The sequence below is a fragment of the Musa acuminata genome, chromosome BXJ1-3 (genome assembly GCF_036884655.1).
Source record: "Musa acuminata AAA Group cultivar baxijiao chromosome BXJ1-3, Cavendish_Baxijiao_AAA, whole genome shotgun sequence".
Classification (NCBI taxonomy): domain Eukaryota; kingdom Viridiplantae; phylum Streptophyta; class Magnoliopsida; order Zingiberales; family Musaceae; genus Musa; species Musa acuminata.
In genome coordinates, this window is record NC_088329.1 from 37,519,670 (window position 1) to 37,536,216 (window position 16,547).

General features: G+C 38.2%; 3 protein-coding genes across 4 annotated transcripts; 2 read left to right on the top strand and 1 right to left on the bottom strand.

The window, feature by feature from the left end:
• Positions 1-973: 973 nt before the first annotated feature.
• LOC135627716 (pre-mRNA-splicing factor 38-like) lies at positions 974-6,494 on the top strand. Its single transcript, XM_065133909.1, has 6 exons — positions 974-1,303; positions 1,405-1,526; positions 1,649-1,739; positions 2,975-3,104; positions 3,192-3,259; positions 5,829-6,494. Exons 1-6 carry the CDS (start codon positions 1,014-1,016, stop codon positions 6,307-6,309), a joined length of 1,182 nt encoding a protein of 393 aa, XP_064989981.1. The 5' UTR covers positions 974-1,013; the 3' UTR covers positions 6,310-6,494.
• Positions 6,495-7,159: 665 nt separating this feature from the next.
• Positions 7,160-10,722, bottom strand: LOC135627725 (UDP-D-xylose:L-fucose alpha-1,3-D-xylosyltransferase MGP4-like). The gene is made up of 4 exons (XM_065133919.1): positions 10,099-10,722; positions 9,836-9,997; positions 9,482-9,697; positions 7,160-7,691 (listed from the first exon to the last, which is right to left on the bottom strand). The coding sequence occupies exons 1-4, from the start codon at positions 10,624-10,626 to the stop codon at positions 7,482-7,484; spliced, it is 1,116 nt and encodes a 371-aa protein (XP_064989991.1). The 5' UTR covers positions 10,627-10,722; the 3' UTR covers positions 7,160-7,481.
• A 504-nt stretch (positions 10,723-11,226) lies between these two features.
• On the top strand, positions 11,227-14,222 carry LOC135627729 (small ribosomal subunit protein uS8my-like). Of its 2 annotated transcripts, none has more exons than XM_065133936.1 (3): positions 11,227-11,462; positions 12,118-12,266; positions 13,940-14,222. In XM_065133936.1, exons 1-3 carry the CDS (start codon positions 11,333-11,335, stop codon positions 14,036-14,038), a joined length of 378 nt encoding a protein of 125 aa, XP_064990008.1. In that variant the 5' UTR covers positions 11,227-11,332; the 3' UTR covers positions 14,039-14,222. The 2 variants fall into 2 exon arrangements, with proteins under 2 accessions (XP_064990008.1, XP_064990000.1); XM_065133928.1 differs by having other exon boundaries at positions 11,247-11,462; positions 12,106-12,266.
• Positions 14,223-16,547: the final 2,325 nt, after the last annotated feature.

The following is a 16,547-nucleotide window of genomic DNA, read 5'->3' on the forward strand; positions in this document are numbered from 1 at the left end:
GCATGGTAAGCAATTTCGAATGGTACCATCCGGTACGGGCGATACGTATCGATCGGATAGTATACCGGTACGCGGACCGTTCGTTATCGGACGAACCGTGCTATAGTGCTACAGTGCTACAGTAGAGGAAAAATATTTAAAATTACATGATAAGCCCTGGTATACCGCTCAGTACGCCGGTACCATACCGTACCGAGTCAACCTCGAAACACCGGTACCACCAAGTATGGGAGGTATGTACCGATCTGACAGTATACCGATACGCGGATCGCTCGCTACTGGACGGACTGTGCTACAGTGCTAGACTATAGTAGTGCTATAGTGCTACAACAGAGAAAATTTATTTAAAATCGCTTGGTAAATCCTGGTGTACCGCTCGATACGCCGGTACCGTACCGTACCGAACCAACCTGAAAACACCAGTACAGTACGGTATTGCATACTTTACTTTTAAGTACGACGAACAATCTTGGATCATTTGTGATTGTTCATAGTTTATGAAATTTATTTATTTTTATTTTTAATACTTATCAAGTGTTTATTAAGATGTTACTCGTACGATATTAAGTATAACACATACATTAACTTGTCTTCTGTTTTGTTATTTTATTTTAAAAATTTGAAATAAAAATTGAAATTCTATACAAATACTCTATACAATGGTTCAATACGTCTTCGAATCCTAATCGATACATTATCAATATAGGAAGTTGCAAACTTTGGTCCATATAACACATTTTTATGGAGAGTAGCAGAAGAAGTTAATCGAAACAAAAAAATATTTTTTGGATATAATAAAGTATCATGGGAGGTGAAGAAAAAAAAATAAAAAATCTTAGGAGAGAGTATGCCTAAATAAATCACCTTGCCATGTGTATCACATGAACTGGTAAAACTCAAAACTCTGCAAGGAGATTTATGTAAAAATACGCCTTTTTAAAGTAGATTCAAGTGGCCAAAGAGAGGTGGGAGAGAGTTAGGGTTAGGGTTGCGGGGAGGAGGAAGCGGCAACAATGGCGAACCGGACGGACCCGGCGGCGAAGAGCATCCATGGAACGAACCCTCAGAATCTCGTGGAGAAGATCCTGCGCTCCAAGATTTACCAGAACACATACTGGAAGGAGCAGTGCTTCGGCCTCACGGCGGAGACTCTCGTCGACAAGGCGATGGAGCTCGATCACCTCGGCGGCACGTACGGTGGCAGCCGCAAGCCCACCCCCTTCATGTGCCTCATATTGAAGATGCTCCAGATCCAGCCCGACAAGGAGATAGTCGTTGAGTTCATTAAGAACGACGAGTACAAGTAATTGGATACGCTGTTTCCGCCTTGTCATTTCGGTTGTTTCCAGTGACCCTCCTTGCGGCCGCTCGAAAAATTCGATTTTGATGTGGATTATTTGGTAGGTACGTTCGGGTTCTTGGGGCGTTCTACATGCGGCTCACAGGGTCGGTGACGGATGTGTATCGATATTTGGAGCCACTCTATAACGACTATCGGAAACTTAGGCTGAAGTTATCTGAAGGAAGTATGATCTGTAGTTATGATTATTGGCCTCTTTTTTTTTCTGGTGATACGTGTAGCTAATTGTTTTCATTAAAACAATTAACTTCTCTTATTAAATTTGTAATTGTTGACGGTTCATTACAGAGTTTTGCCTGACTCATGTGGATGAAGTCATTGATGAGCTCCTTACAAAGGATTATTCATGTGACATTGCACTACCTCGTGTCCAAAAACGGTACTTATGATGCAACTACGAAGTTTTACTTATTGTTGTATAATTTTTTGGTGATAAATATTTGATGAGAAAATGCCATTAATTTGCTTTAACTGGAGAAGCTTCTATTTTACTGATATTGAGATTGTGAAGCTGTGCAACCACTGAATCGAGTTGATGAGGCGTTTGCACAGATGGTCCTATTCTTACTCGGAATTAAGTTGAGGGAGTCGTAAACATTATCAGATGGAAGGTTTCCCTTAAAGTTTGGCTGGGAACTAGATTCTTCTAACACTAACCACCTTCATGTTTCCAGATCTTTTTGTTTACCTTGAGATTTGGCATATGTCTTTGTAGGTTCTGAGAGATTTCTACCATCTACTTATGGACTCAAAAATGTTTCCTTGTTGGAAGGAATTCCAGTCCTGTACGACATTATTTTCTTTGTTATCTTTGTTTAAGAGATCATTGATCGGTACTTATTCTATTTGAAAATATTGAATCATTTTCAATTTTTTGTCTACAAAATTAAAATTGTAATCCAAGTGTCCTGCTGCATATCATATTAGGATAGTTTCTTTTGAATGACAATCGCTGATTTTTTGTATACAATTGAGCTGATAAGCTGCTGTTGTTCCACTTCTGGTTTCAAGGCCCTTTTTAATTGTTCAAATCACATTCCGTAAGAGCTGCATTTAGTAAATTCAGAATATTTGATTAATTTTTTCCTATTACCATGATCAGAACCAAGTTCCACAATATTTCTTAATCTCAAAATATTTAATTATTCTTTTTCTATTAGCACGATCAGAACCTGGAAGGGTTCTTGGGCATTAAACTTGGTTATCAAAATTTTTTCATCATTAAAATGTCATTATTATTTGAATAAGGATGCAATAGGAGCTTGGTACATGCTTCCATCCACAAACTGTTCTTGTCCAACGGAGTGGTATAATGTTTCATGGCAAGGTGATATACTTTTTTTGTGAGTTTGGACATGTCCATTCTTTTCATGAATTGTTGTACTGTGGATATATTACTGTTACTATACATATTAGTTTGCAATTTAAGAAATATTTGATCTTTATCTAAAGCTCTAAACTATTTGATTTCAGTTCTTGTTCTTCAGAGTTCAGACTGACTGAGCAGTGGACAAATTTTAATCAATATATATGGCAGTCTCTTTCATGTATTCTTTCACATGTTTATTTATAGAATTTATCTCAAAAGGAATAAACTTGGTATATGGCATTCAGATGGACCCTTGAAGCTTGTGGGTTGCTAGAACCAAGAAGAAGTGCTTTAGAAGATGATTTCGAAGAGGAGGAAGAGAAAGAAGAGGAGGAGCAAGCTATGGACTCTGTAGAGGATGATACTCATGAAAAGGCAAGTATTCCATTCATATTCTTGTGTTATGTGGTTGATTTTTATGGTTGACACTTTTGCCTAATTATTCACCATGACTTGTATCAGAATTATTATCGTGGACGGAGTCCTATAAGGGAAAGGGACAGGGATAGAAGACGGGACAGGCAGTATAGGTACAGTATACTGCATAAAACTGTCTTACTCGTGATTATTTACATCATCACCTCAGTTTTAATTATTTTTTCAAACAGAAATTTTTAAAATTTTGGTGTTATTATTATTCTCTGATAATTATGATACCTTGATGCATTTAATGAATGCATGGCTTATCCATTTTTTTTTGCAAGAGCATGTTTTGATATAGCATTCAAGAGTACCAACCAGAGAAATCCAAATAAGGGAAAGTAACAACTTTGGTATCTGACTTTTAATGCCTGGATTTTTCGCTTGTTATGAGCTGAAGTAGTATAACAGCTTATGCTGCAATTCTTATCATTGATTTTGTTTCTAAGGGATCTCAGGTTGTTTTGTTTGGAACTTCATTATTCTTTTGATATGCACAACTTTCCTAGTTTTTACCGAGTTTTTCCATCTTAATCTTCAAGGTTTTGTATGGTTGGGAAGGACTTGTACGGATTAAATTGGTGGGACCATTGAAATTGTATACTGTTGATTAGCCCATAGCGATTTGGTTGCTTTGCCAGTAATACCAATCCACATTCTTAGAAAGTTTCTAGAAAAATACAGTAGACACTGTTCTGGATAAATACATTTAGGCCTATAATACCTATATCATTTCAGAGAGAACAAATTTTGAGGATGTTGGTTGCTTTTGGATACCATAAAGTTTTATGTTTCTAGTTGTCTAAAGTAATTAAAAATTTTAGAAAAAAACAAAATCCTGAAAAGGTTATAGTTAACCAGAGATTGCATACGTCTATCGAATTCTTTGAAGAATGTACCAGTTATGCGCATTCAGGGAAATGTCTAGTCATGCATTGTTACATACACATGACCATTTTTTTAATGCATTATTACATTATAGTTTTCCTGTTATTTTTTGTTAACAGCTTGATTTTACTCTCTTTTTCCTATGAAAACTTGGTATGACGTCTGTTATTTGCACACATTCTCTCTTGTTATATGGTGAAGATTACTTGTTCAGTCTTCTGCTTTATGATAGAAGTTCTGATTATTTCTTCTCGAAAATGTTTGTGCATAAAGATTCTTGGTGATGTAGTTCATGAATTACAGGAGATAAGCATCATGGCATTTTGGATGAGCTAACTCTTTCCATAAGAGCCTATGATTTAGCTTTAACATTTATAACCAGTACAATAAAATTTGTTATATTTTGTAAATTTTTACTGTTCAATATGCACCTTTGATCGATTGTGTGTTTGGCTTCCATTTGCTGTTATATGTTGGATTTATTTTGAGAGTTCAAGCATTAGTTAGTATTCTGATAGAATTAGATGATGTTTAGGGGAGTTCCACTGGGGCTGGCTTACTGATATGTTTTATATATATTTAATTTTGATCTAGTGAAGGTAGTGGAAGCTTCTATTTTAGTACTTTTCCGATCTGCAACATCGACTTGTTATCATGGCACTAGAACTCAAAGCCATGGGTAGATCAAACAGCTTCCTAAAGTGATCAGCGATGACCCTGCCAGGTTTCTCTGTACTGATAGTGTGCAGTGAGAAGTATGATGGGTCGAACAAGTACAATCTAAAAACCATAAACCTTATGCTACTGAAGATGGATTCTTTTACCTTTCTGTCGTTGAATTGTAGCATCTCAAATTTCTATGTCTAATTGATGCATGTTGTACTCTAGGTAAAGGATTCTTATGACAAGGCTAATTGTAGCCTGAAGATCTTATAACCCATCAAGTCTTGACCAATTCTTGTTGAATAACACACAAAGCTCTTTCAAAAGCTTCATCAAAATTTTCAAGAAAATAATAATGAGAAATATGCTAATTATCACACACTGCTTTTTATCAAGGACACAATAGAGTGGTGCGGTGGCTAGGTAAAAATTTTCCTGTGCAACTGCCAAATGGGACCATGTTGTGTGGTCATTCATTCATCACAATGTATTCTTGTTTTCCCTCCCTAACACTTTGTTCCTTAATTTTTCGGCAACTACATCTACGATTGGGCTCTGAAATAATCTTCTGATGTCTGTTTTACAGCAACAAGACATTGTTAAGCTGATTGAAATCTTCTTTTCCACAACTTGACTGTCCATTAAAATATACAAAAAATAAATATCATGCATTATCATTTGCAGCATAATATTGATTTACAGATGAAACCATAGTCATGTTTGTAGTGATTTAATATTGTAGAAGTATACTTGAAGAAGACCAAAAATCATGACTGGAAAAATTGTTGCTGGATTGTCTTCTGGTTAAACCGTTTGGATTGTTGCATATTTAGGTTTTTCTTTGATTGCTGGTTACTTCCACAGTTGCACTGAAATGCCCCCTGATGGGATCCTGTCTGTATCCTACCTACCGTGTGACACACCTGCTTGCTGGTTCAATATCTGAGTTTAGAATATAACAAAAGGGTTCTCTCTTATATCCTTCAAGTCAGTATTTGTGATTGTACCAATTAGCACATTCTAGTAATCCTGCTTGTTCTGTGCGGCTTATCTTACTGATATTTGTGCTGGTTGCCAATAATTTGTTGAATAATATATGATGTCTTGATCAACTCTTTCCTCTGATAGGGATAGGGACTATGAACGGGACTATGGTAGAGGACGTGAAAGAGATCGAGATAGAGATCGTGACAGAGATAGAGAAAGGGACAGGGACAAGGATAGGGATAGGGATAGGGATAGGGAGAGAGACCGACATCGGCTTAGAGATGACAGGGACTATGGTCGTGAAAGGGAGAGAGAAAGGGACAGGGAAGGACGAGAGCGGGAAAGAAGAGACAGGGAACGAGGAAGGCGAAGGAGCCGTTCAAGGAGCAGGAGCAGGGACCGCCGAGACAGGGATCATGAAGATGGAGATCATCGCAAGAGGCGAACTCGTGGCAGTGTTAGCCCACGGAGGCGCCCAGAGGATGATGGCAGCACCAGAGATGAGCCCAAGAAGAAAAAGGAAAAGAAAGAGAAGAAGAGCGACGGTACTGATCACCCAGATCCTGAAATCGCTGAGGCCAATAGGTTACGAGCTTCTCTTGGGCTGAAACCGTTGAAATGATTCCTCCTTTTACAACTTCATATGATGTTTGAGATATCGCACCCTTCTCTTTTGGTAAAAATGAAGAACATAACAAGATAGCTGGTGTGTAGCTTTATGGGGGCAACCTAGCCATGATTTGTTCTGCATGCATTTCCTTAAGCATTGAAAATATGTTGTAGTAAAATCCTTCCTTTCGCTCTTTATTCTGTTATTTGTTGTAAATATCTGATCATGGACTTCTAATCTAGATCATAGATTTTCGTTAATAATGCTGGTGGATTCGCTTTTGGCTTGCAAGGGTAGGGAGCGCCATTTTTATTTGTCAAAGGTATACGCAAAGCATACTTCATAATCCAAGAGAATTCGATATACTAACTTAACATCAGATTGCCGAATTTATTTGACAGGTCGTGGTTTGATGTTGTTTTTATATGTTGCAAGTATGTTTGCAACATTATTTGGAAAAAAAAGGTTTCTTTTGGATGTGATTATATGTCAATAAAAAATGTTTTAAATGGAAGATAGAAATGCAAAAACATCACATTAAAACTTTCTTTCTTCTCTACCAGGATATTCCCAATTATTCATTTATAAAAAGAGCTAGTTGAAGGCACAAACCAACATAAAAAGTCCAACCATTAACTAGCCTTTTACTCTGCAATCCTAGTTTTCTGCTTAACATCTACAAATGCTATGGTTGGATGTGTTTGCATCCATAGTTTGTTCCTCTAAAGACTCTTTTAACCATATGTAATTCTTATAACAATAAGGAAGCTATTACAACCAACAGGGAGCAAGTTAACATACTCAAAATCTAGTAAACCCTGAAAAGAACTGTGAAAGATTTTCACTTTGATGAGCAGAAGAATAGTTCAATGATTCCATCTTTTAACAAGAAAAGAAGTTTACATGAAATGCAACATTCAATTGCATTTTTTTTAGGATAACTGAGATTGTTAACAAGTCCAATCAACACAAAAAACGTATAGTCCCATGAGAGAGAGAGAGAGAGAGAACGAGAGAGAGAGTGGCGATGGGAGAAAGCACACGTTCGCGGAACACAGTTGCATCTTGGTCAGGCTTTCAACACCACCACCAGGTGGCCTCCTCTTTATCAGATTAGGGCGAAAGCCACAGCTTCCCAACCGTGTGGCCGTAATGTCCAACATGAAATCTCATTTGGTGCTTGCTTATATTTGACCAAGTGGTGACTCATGGCTATGATCATCCACCAACCAAAGTCCATAATCTTTGAAACGCTTTATTTTCTTGTCGAAACCAGTAATGTAGTTGTTATGAATAATCACATTCATCCCTTTGGTTTCCTTGACCCAGCTCTCATTCTTGAAATACAAACCCCCTGATGGAAATGCAGCTTGAGGTAGCAAATACAGATCCACCTGCAGTTGTATATCTCAGAAATTAACATCATAGACTTGATAAAAGCTACTCGGCGAAAAAGAAATAGGAAATATAGAGGTGCCAAAAGATTTTCTTAGTCACAGATCACAACTACTAACATATTTAAGAATCGAGGTATATGATAGGGTTAAAGAAAGGCCAAGAGGACTTGTAAAAATAAAGATCAGAGTAAACAATAAGAAATATAAGGTACAGTGAACTCAACGATATAACAATCACTAATCATAGTACATATCCGAGTAGGAGAAACCTACAACAGAAAAAAGGACTACCAAGAAATTTTCAGTTGATCCAATCACCATATGCATATAGGGAACAGAAAATCAAAACGACTAACTTTTTTATTCATCGGATGCAATCAACAGGAGAAAACAGCACACAGGCACAAGATATAGTTTGCCAATGCATGTTGAACAGGAATCCACATTAATAATAATAGTTTCCAAATTTTAAAATGTTGAACTGGAAATAAATGGTTCAAAGAAAATTTTCTTTTACCTACTACATTCAGCAGAGAAGAAATGAATGGCATGATTTGATTTGACTTGTAGTACCGAGTACACTGTGGACAACCAATTTATCGGAATTCGTTTTGAACTCTGATGTGAAGTGGAAGTTTGTGACTCAAGGTGTGGGACCATAGAAGATAGAGTTAAGAGTTCTAAAGCATAATCAAATTCCTTCGTGCAAGGCCTTCGACTTACCATTATCTAAACCTGAATCAAGAGGAAAATTACCAAAGAATCTGAACCTAAACCAAATCATTCTACTTATCATTGATCAGTCGTCATCCATTCTCCTTTCTTTCTCAATTCCATATAATGGGCTTACAGTCATGTTTCTCCACTTTTCCTTCCAATTTCATATCCACACAAGTTCAAGGCTCACTTACCTTCACAAGAAAAGAGGAAGCATAATTTCCCTCATGCATACATCACTTCTGGCATATGATCACATGCAGATAAAATTTCAGTTTTAAGTTACTAGATTTATGTACAGACATTCAATTAAAGGCAGCTATTTTAATCTTTTCCCATCATTTACTCCAAAACTTGCATGTTTCATCAATACAAGCATCATCGTATTTTCTAATGCTATCGGCCATATCCCATGAGATATCTAACATGGAGTTGTTCACCATTTTTAAATGATTAAATGGCCTCCTTTAAACTTATCTAAAACTTATGATTATCCTTCATCAAATCTTCAAGTGGCACCGTATGAGATTCCAACAATGTAACATGTCAAAAGAACACTAAAATTATATCGTGTATATAAGTAAACCTTAAACAATGGAATCATGATAACATGCTCCCAAATTTCTAATCATTGATAGTTTTAACAACGGAATCTCCTTGTGAACTCAAGTGAATACATGTCATCTTACTTCAACACAATTATATGATTTATGTTCTATCTTATCAAATCATTACTCAGTACCACATTGCTTCTTTTTTAACAGATCTTTACATTCTATACTTGCACTAATTTTTACAGGCAACTAAAAAAATATAGTATGCATGTGAGCTTCATGCATCCCTTGTTTACTCATTTATGAATTAATTCATGTCAAGGCTAATTCAGTTAAACAAAAAAAATGAAAATACTGTAAGTTCGATATGCCGTTTCCACAGAAATACCATAAAAAGTCAGGTTGCAATATTTTATCTATAAGCCAAATATAGTAGTGGCTACTGTATGGAAAACAAATAAGATACTTGAAATTTTAGTTCCTGATCAACAAAAGATATGGAATCAGATAAATCACCTGCCCAGCAGTTTTGTTGAGAGCCCAGTTGAAGGCAGGCTGGTCGTTCGATTTCCTTTTCACAGACCATGGTTGATTCTGAAGTTCTTTGATCCAGCTTCTCATCACCTCCTTTGCTCCTCTCGTAGGACGGAGAAAAATCATGCAGCTGCATATATAAGTGCGCCCCTTCTTCCCTGGAGGCGGCAAATCATGAGGGTGATTTAGAGGCTTCACCTGTTTGCACAGAAGGATCAACAATTCCGAAGAACATCAAATAACACATTACTATTCCACCCTAAGTGATCTGATCTGCAACAAAAATCCAAACTTTTCCTCTTTTTCCTCTGACTGCTAACATAGCACAACACTTACAGCAGCCATATCATCGGTGAAGTAGACGTCGTGTTTCCCCTTCAGATAAGGGAAAGGATCCGACAACCACAGCATATCCACATCATTGTACATCACACTGTATCCCAACTCCAGAATATGTAGCAAATGGCGAGGCCTGCGGGATGTAAAATTGAAGAACCCCTGTCGAGCAACTCAATCCTCAGTAACATTGCAGCAACATCAGCAGTGTGGAATTGGAGACACAATCTGTGGAAGCAACAATGAGACATCCAGACGAGCACCTGAGATCCAAACTTATGGGCGGTCTGGGAGTCAGGAGCGGGCGGGACAAGGACGGCGTGTCCAGGCCACCTCCGGTTGACCTCGTACAGCGTGGCGTAGTCCTCTGCGATGACGATCACCTGGTCCTGGCGTTTCTGCCGGGCGACGCTGATGAGCCAGTTGTTCAAGAAGGGTAGGTAGGGCCAGCTGACGGCGCAGACGACGACGGTGCCGTTCCGGGCGGCGAAGGCCGCGGCCTGAGCCAAAGTGTAGTCTTTCCACCGGGAGAGGGATCCGTGGGAGTCGCCGAGGTGGGAGGAGGAGGAGGAGGAGAAGAGGGCGGCCATGGGGCTGGACCAGGGGAGGAAGACGCCGAGGAGGACGAGGAGGGAGAGGACGGCGAGGAGGCCGGCGCGGCCAAGGAGGAAGGACGACATGGGGCGGTGCGGCATGCCGTAGACAGCAGCGCGGGGCGAGAGCGGGTAGGGATCGACCGAAGGCGGCGGTGGCGGCTGCGGCTGCTGCTGCTGCCTCAGGTGCAGAGACATCACCAGGAAGCAATTGCTCGTTGTGTTCAGGGAAGAGGAAGAGATCTGCTCCACCGACTGAGATTTCGGTGATGACACCGGAGGAGTCGTAGAACCCAACCAATGGTGGGATCATTTTCTTGTCGATTTGTCATAAAAGCCCCTGTAGTAGTAAAATTACTTAAATGGACTCTTTTCTCAAACTATCATTAACGGCTCTCTTTTTGTTCAAATCCATACTTAGCTCCAATCAATGTTTTGTCAGTATTAATTCCAATATATTATATATGTATCCTTTAAATATTAAGTTGTCTCTGTAATTGACTTCCATCCAAAAAATACAGATTATTCAATTTAATTATAATTACATTGGTTTTATCTAAATTAAAGAAGTCATACAAATACTAAATTCATAGAATATCTCTACTTTTTGGTATAATTTGTATTAGAGTTTCATCTAACAGTTAACTTATAATAATAGCTAATGGACTACAAAGGCAAATATGTAAATTTGTAGATGTAAAGGGATATATATGTCAAATCACTTGCTTACCCAACCCGACCCAAACCAACGTGTTCATGACGAAAACCGGCTCGAGTTGAACCGGTCGAGCGAGTTTGCATCAACCAAAACCCTCGTTTCGATCGGCGGCTTTCGATGTGTGAGTTGTGTTCTAATCTGTTCTCCGCCTGTGCTTGTTGTCGTTGGTGGTGGAGATAGGGAGAGATGGGCCGAAGGATTCTGAACGATGCGCTCCGCACGATAGTGAACGCGGAGAGGAGGGGGAAGGCCACCGCCACCCTCCAGCCCATTTCCTCCGTCATCGTCTCCTTCCTGAGGATCATGAAAGATCGAGGTCGCTCCTCTCTCTTCTCTTGCTCTCTCGCTCTTGGGTGTTTTTCCCATTCATGCTTCATCCTCGTTGGATTTCTTGGGTTCGCAATTTTTTGTTTTTTTCTTGGAAATGCTTCAAAGTTGGCTTCTTTTTTGCTCCCTTAAATAAAAATGTATTTTTTTTCCTTTTATGATCAGAGTTTGCTTATTCTGCGTTTGTTATTGAGTGTGAATGGATTATAAGACGAGTCAAGGCTATCCATTTAGAATTTTCAACTATTTCAGTAGGTGCTGGAGGAGATAAAAGGAAAGTAAGAGGCTCAAGTGAAAGACAAAACAAGTCTCTTTTTTTCTATTCAGGTTTATAGCAGAGAAAATAAAGAAGTAAAAAAAGATTTACCTTCTTTCTTGTGTATCTAGATCTTTTGACTTATGGATGATAATGAAATATGAATTGTGAGAAAAATTTAATTGATGTTGCAAATTGTCGAAATCATTATTCTTGAGCCATGTTAGATATCTGACGTGAGATATCATTTGGTAGCATTGGTATTATTTCACTTGCATTCTTTGTATTACATAAGCTATTTTTTTGCCTTTAGAAAAGGGAATTGTTCTTATCAAAATATAATATCTATTTAGGAGGCTGATAAAATATTTTGCAGGATATATTAAAGACTTTCAGGTTTTTGATCCACATAGAGTGGGAAGGATCACTGTGGAACTGCAAGGAAGGATAAATGATTGCAAAGCCCTTACATACAGACAGGACCTCAAGTCTAGAAACATAGAAGACTACAGATTGCGCATGCTTCCGACACGCCAGGTCTGTTTTTCCTCACATATCTGCCCTGTAAATAGTAAATATAGTTCATAAGTTATTATGCAGGTCCTTTCATATGATAATATTTAAAACTTAAGGTGTTTAGTTTCTTATCATGTAATCTAATCTGCAAAACTTTTCTATCTGGCACTTGAATCATTTCAGTGAATTTTATGCTTGGCCTGTAATGAAGAATTAGATCTACAAAGAAACACATAACAGAACAAATAGCAGAGAACTGCAGGAGGCCTATGATTTCTAGCAAAGTGCTACTACTCTTTGTTCTCTTATTTCTTCTCTATATCCTTTCCTCTTTTTTGAAAGTGACAGCAAACAATTAATATAGCAACAATTAGGGCAAATAGTTTATGATGGCTGAACAAAAAAAACACAATAGTAGCAATGTCTTCTTTGTTTCATGTTCATAATCACAAGTTTCTTCGTTTTTCTTTTCTTCATAATGGATTTCTTTCAGATCCTCCTTATTGCATCTCTTCTTCTTTTTCTTCCTCTGGCATTGACAAATTGTCTAGCATTGGCCAAATCTAGCCAACTCCTTTTTTTTTCCCCAGAAGGAATCAAATCACTCCATTCCACAGCTAGGGATCAAAAACAATGTAAGAGTTTGTACAAAAAATCTGTTGGGAAGTCAGATTCCCAACTCAAGTAAGAAGGCCCCTAGACCTACCAAAGTTAGCCAAAAATTGAGCAGCATCATTGAGCCTCCTAGGGAAGTAACTCCAGTTAATATAGGAAAAGGAGTTAGACAAAAATAAGACGCCTTGGAGGATGGAGTGAATGGACCAAGAAATATGTGTTTATCTCTTGATCCATGAAATCACATGCTGAGAATCATAACACATCTTGGAGGATGGTGCGGATGGACCAAGGAAAATGTGTTGATTTCTTGATCCATCAAAAGGCTTGCTGCGAATCAGATCAGACTAGTAGAGCTGAACTCCTTCCTGTTAGCCAACTCCAGTCATCTTAATCAAATCTAGCTGATTTTGATCAAATTCCACCTATAAAACCAAGAGTCCAATCAAAATTAGGCCGGCCTAAGATAGCAATATAAGTTGAGTGCATTGTGTTGAAATCTGACAAACTGTGAACTATGCTTAATATCTTTTGTAAGTGGTTTGGATTTCCATTTGTTAGGTATCTAATGTTTTCTAAATGTATTCATCCATTCTCTTACAATGTTGCGCATATGTTTCTTTTCTCAGCAAGTTCTAATTTACTGTAGAAAAATTGATATGCTTTGTACTTAACGATACTATAGCTTTTCGAGTCATTGGGATTATTTTGGAACAGCTATATAATGAAAATACAAGATGCTTGCTTGTTCATTTTCTTTAGACATCCTGAAATTTTGAGTTGATGTTACTGCTTTCGAAGAACTCTAGTCTAAGGTGCAACCTTTTCTCCTCCATAGTATAATGAATACATTGAGATGCAAAAAATTGTTGTTGGATTCGACTTACAAATTCCGGTAGCCCAAATCTACGGTTAGTAAGACGTATCTTTCTCAGGAAGAGTAATATGATATAGATCAGAACTAAAACTCCACAAAATTCAATTATCCTAGACCAAAATTTCCTTATTGATATGTACTTGTTTTCCTTTTTAGCTATAAAGACTGATTAGCATTGTTGACTTATTTTATTCATTTGCAGTGGGGATATGTTGTAATCACAACACCTAATGGTGTCTTGGATCATGAGGAAGCTATCAGGCAGAATGTTGGTGGTCAGGTTCTTGGTTATTTTCATTGACATATTGTAGACGTCACATTTCTGAGCTATCAATCACCTTAAATATGTTGGTTCTCCAGTTATTTGTTTTTTGCTTCAGCATCTGGGACTGAGCTTGTAGTGTTTTAAGATTTCAACTTTTCTCGGTCATGTACAATAATTTTCTCTCTACTGAATGAGACTTTCTTTTCCTTATTGTGACAAATGAACGCTGGACTATTCTGGGGCAACCATTAGGTTTTTTTTTCCCTGTTGATGGGATGACCCACAGAGCATGTAAATTATAGTAAAGTTGTTTCAACCAGATTCTTATAGTTATCTATCTATTGGTTATGATCAAAAAGCTTTTAGAGTAGATTAGGATACATAATGACAAGTAGGAACCTACGTTCATGAAGAGAAGCTCTACTGTTCATATCTAGCCGCAGCTGCACCTCACATTCACCCTGAAATAGCTATCAAAATATAATAGTTTGAGAAAATATTAATATTGCCTTTAGTATTTAGCCAAATGCACCAAAAACTATAGACCAAACATTTCTCTATTAAACATCTAGTGTTTTTAATAGGCGCTCGGACGCTCTGGTGAGGCGAGGCAAGGCGAGGTCCAAGCACTTCGTATAGCTTCCGGGTGACGCGCTTCATTGATGTGCTACCGGGTGACGCGCTTCATTGATGTGCTAGCTAGGCGTTCACTTGAGCGTCCAAGTACTTCGCATAGTTTTCGGGTGACGTTCTTCGTTGATGTGCTGGCTAGGTGTTCACTTGAGCCCAGGCGCTAGGCGCCTCGGGTGAGTGCCTAAGTGAATTGTGACCTGAGCTCCTGCCTGACTTGATTGAACAGGCCAAGTTCGTTCAATCGAACCAACTAAACCTTCACACTAACCACCACCACCCCTACCCCGTCGTCCCCCCACGCGTGCGTCGCGGCATGCTCAACCTAGTGAAACCCTAAACCCTACCTCATCGCCCAACCCACCTCTGGTCCGTTGCCTAGTGTGCCTTCGTGCACAGCTCCCTTTGTTATCGACGCCATCGTCCGAAGCTTCCATTGTCGACGTTGCCTTCGTCCGAAGCTTTCTCTGTCGTCGTTGCCTTCGTCGGAAGCTTCCTCCATCGTCACCCTCTCCTATCTCACTTTCCTCCATAGGTTGATTATTCCTCCTCGCCTCTTTAAAGTTGTTTAGCGTTAATCACTCTTTAGAACTGTTCTTAGTCCCTTATTAAACTTTAAAGTTGTTTAGCATTGGTTAATATGTTTACATTGGTTAATCCCCTCTTCGGAATTGTTTACCATTGGTTATGATTAAAATATATATTTTATATTTTAATATTTTGAAGCATCTCGTTTTGCTCGAGTGGGCGCGTAGCGCCTTGAGCGTTTTAGGACATCAGCGCCTAGCACTTTTTAAAATACTGTAAACATCTTATGAATATTTTATGCATGGAAATAATCTCTTTGCTTGTACATTTATTATTTTCAGGGCCTTCATTTGTAAAATTTGTGCACTTATGCAATTCTTTTTCTTGCTTCATGCTGGTTTATCTCATTAGGTTGATTATTGTCTCTCTTTGTGACACCTGAGCCTTTTTAAGCTTTAGATACTCAAAAACCTATCAGAATTGAGGTCCCATCCGTAAATTGATTGTGACCATTTGTATATATATATGTGAACTTGATGGATTAACTATGAGCATTTATAAACATCATATGGTAATTTTAAGTTATCAAGATAATGTTATATTGTTTTATCTTGTCTATCTCTCCCTTTCACATATCTAATCTAATCTGCCTCCTACAACTATGTTGATAATCTTCATGACAACTCTCTAAAACATACAAAACCTCTCATGTATGTCTGAGTACCCCAAAAGCTTGCAAGTGGTTTATCTGCCTCAACATTCATGTCTGAAATCCTGTGGCAGGTCATTTCTTTGATTGAGAGTGGAATTTCTTAGGCACTTGTGATCATAGTTATAAAATGCAAATCGGATGGTGGTCATATCTAGAAAAATCGAGAACAGGACCTTCTATCGGTTTGGTTTATTAATTAATCCAACTGAATTTTACTAACTATGATTGAGATATAAGCCTAGATATCTTGCAAGTGGAAGTTTGGTTTCACAGCTTGCCTTGATTGATGCAGTTGCTGAATGGAACAAGGATTGAGCTTTTGGAAACCATTGATACATCCCTACTACTGAGGTATGCAGTAAAGTATCAATTAGTGCAACTTGCATTGGTGCCTCCCATGTGTTTCTGGACTCATGGAATGAGATCCTTTCTGCTCAACTTTGATCCATAACCTGGGTGAGAAAAAAAGATGAATTGCTTTCTTTCTAATAATTTGGATATCATATGTTTTAGGAAATCAAATGGCTCATAGATTATGTTTTCGTTTTCGATCCAAATGATTTGGTTCCATCTTTTTTCCATCTAATGTAGAACTCAGATGATTACAGCCTAAATAGTTGGGATATTACAGGTTGTTGTTGTTGTTGTTACTAAATCCAAATGGTTTTGCTCCCA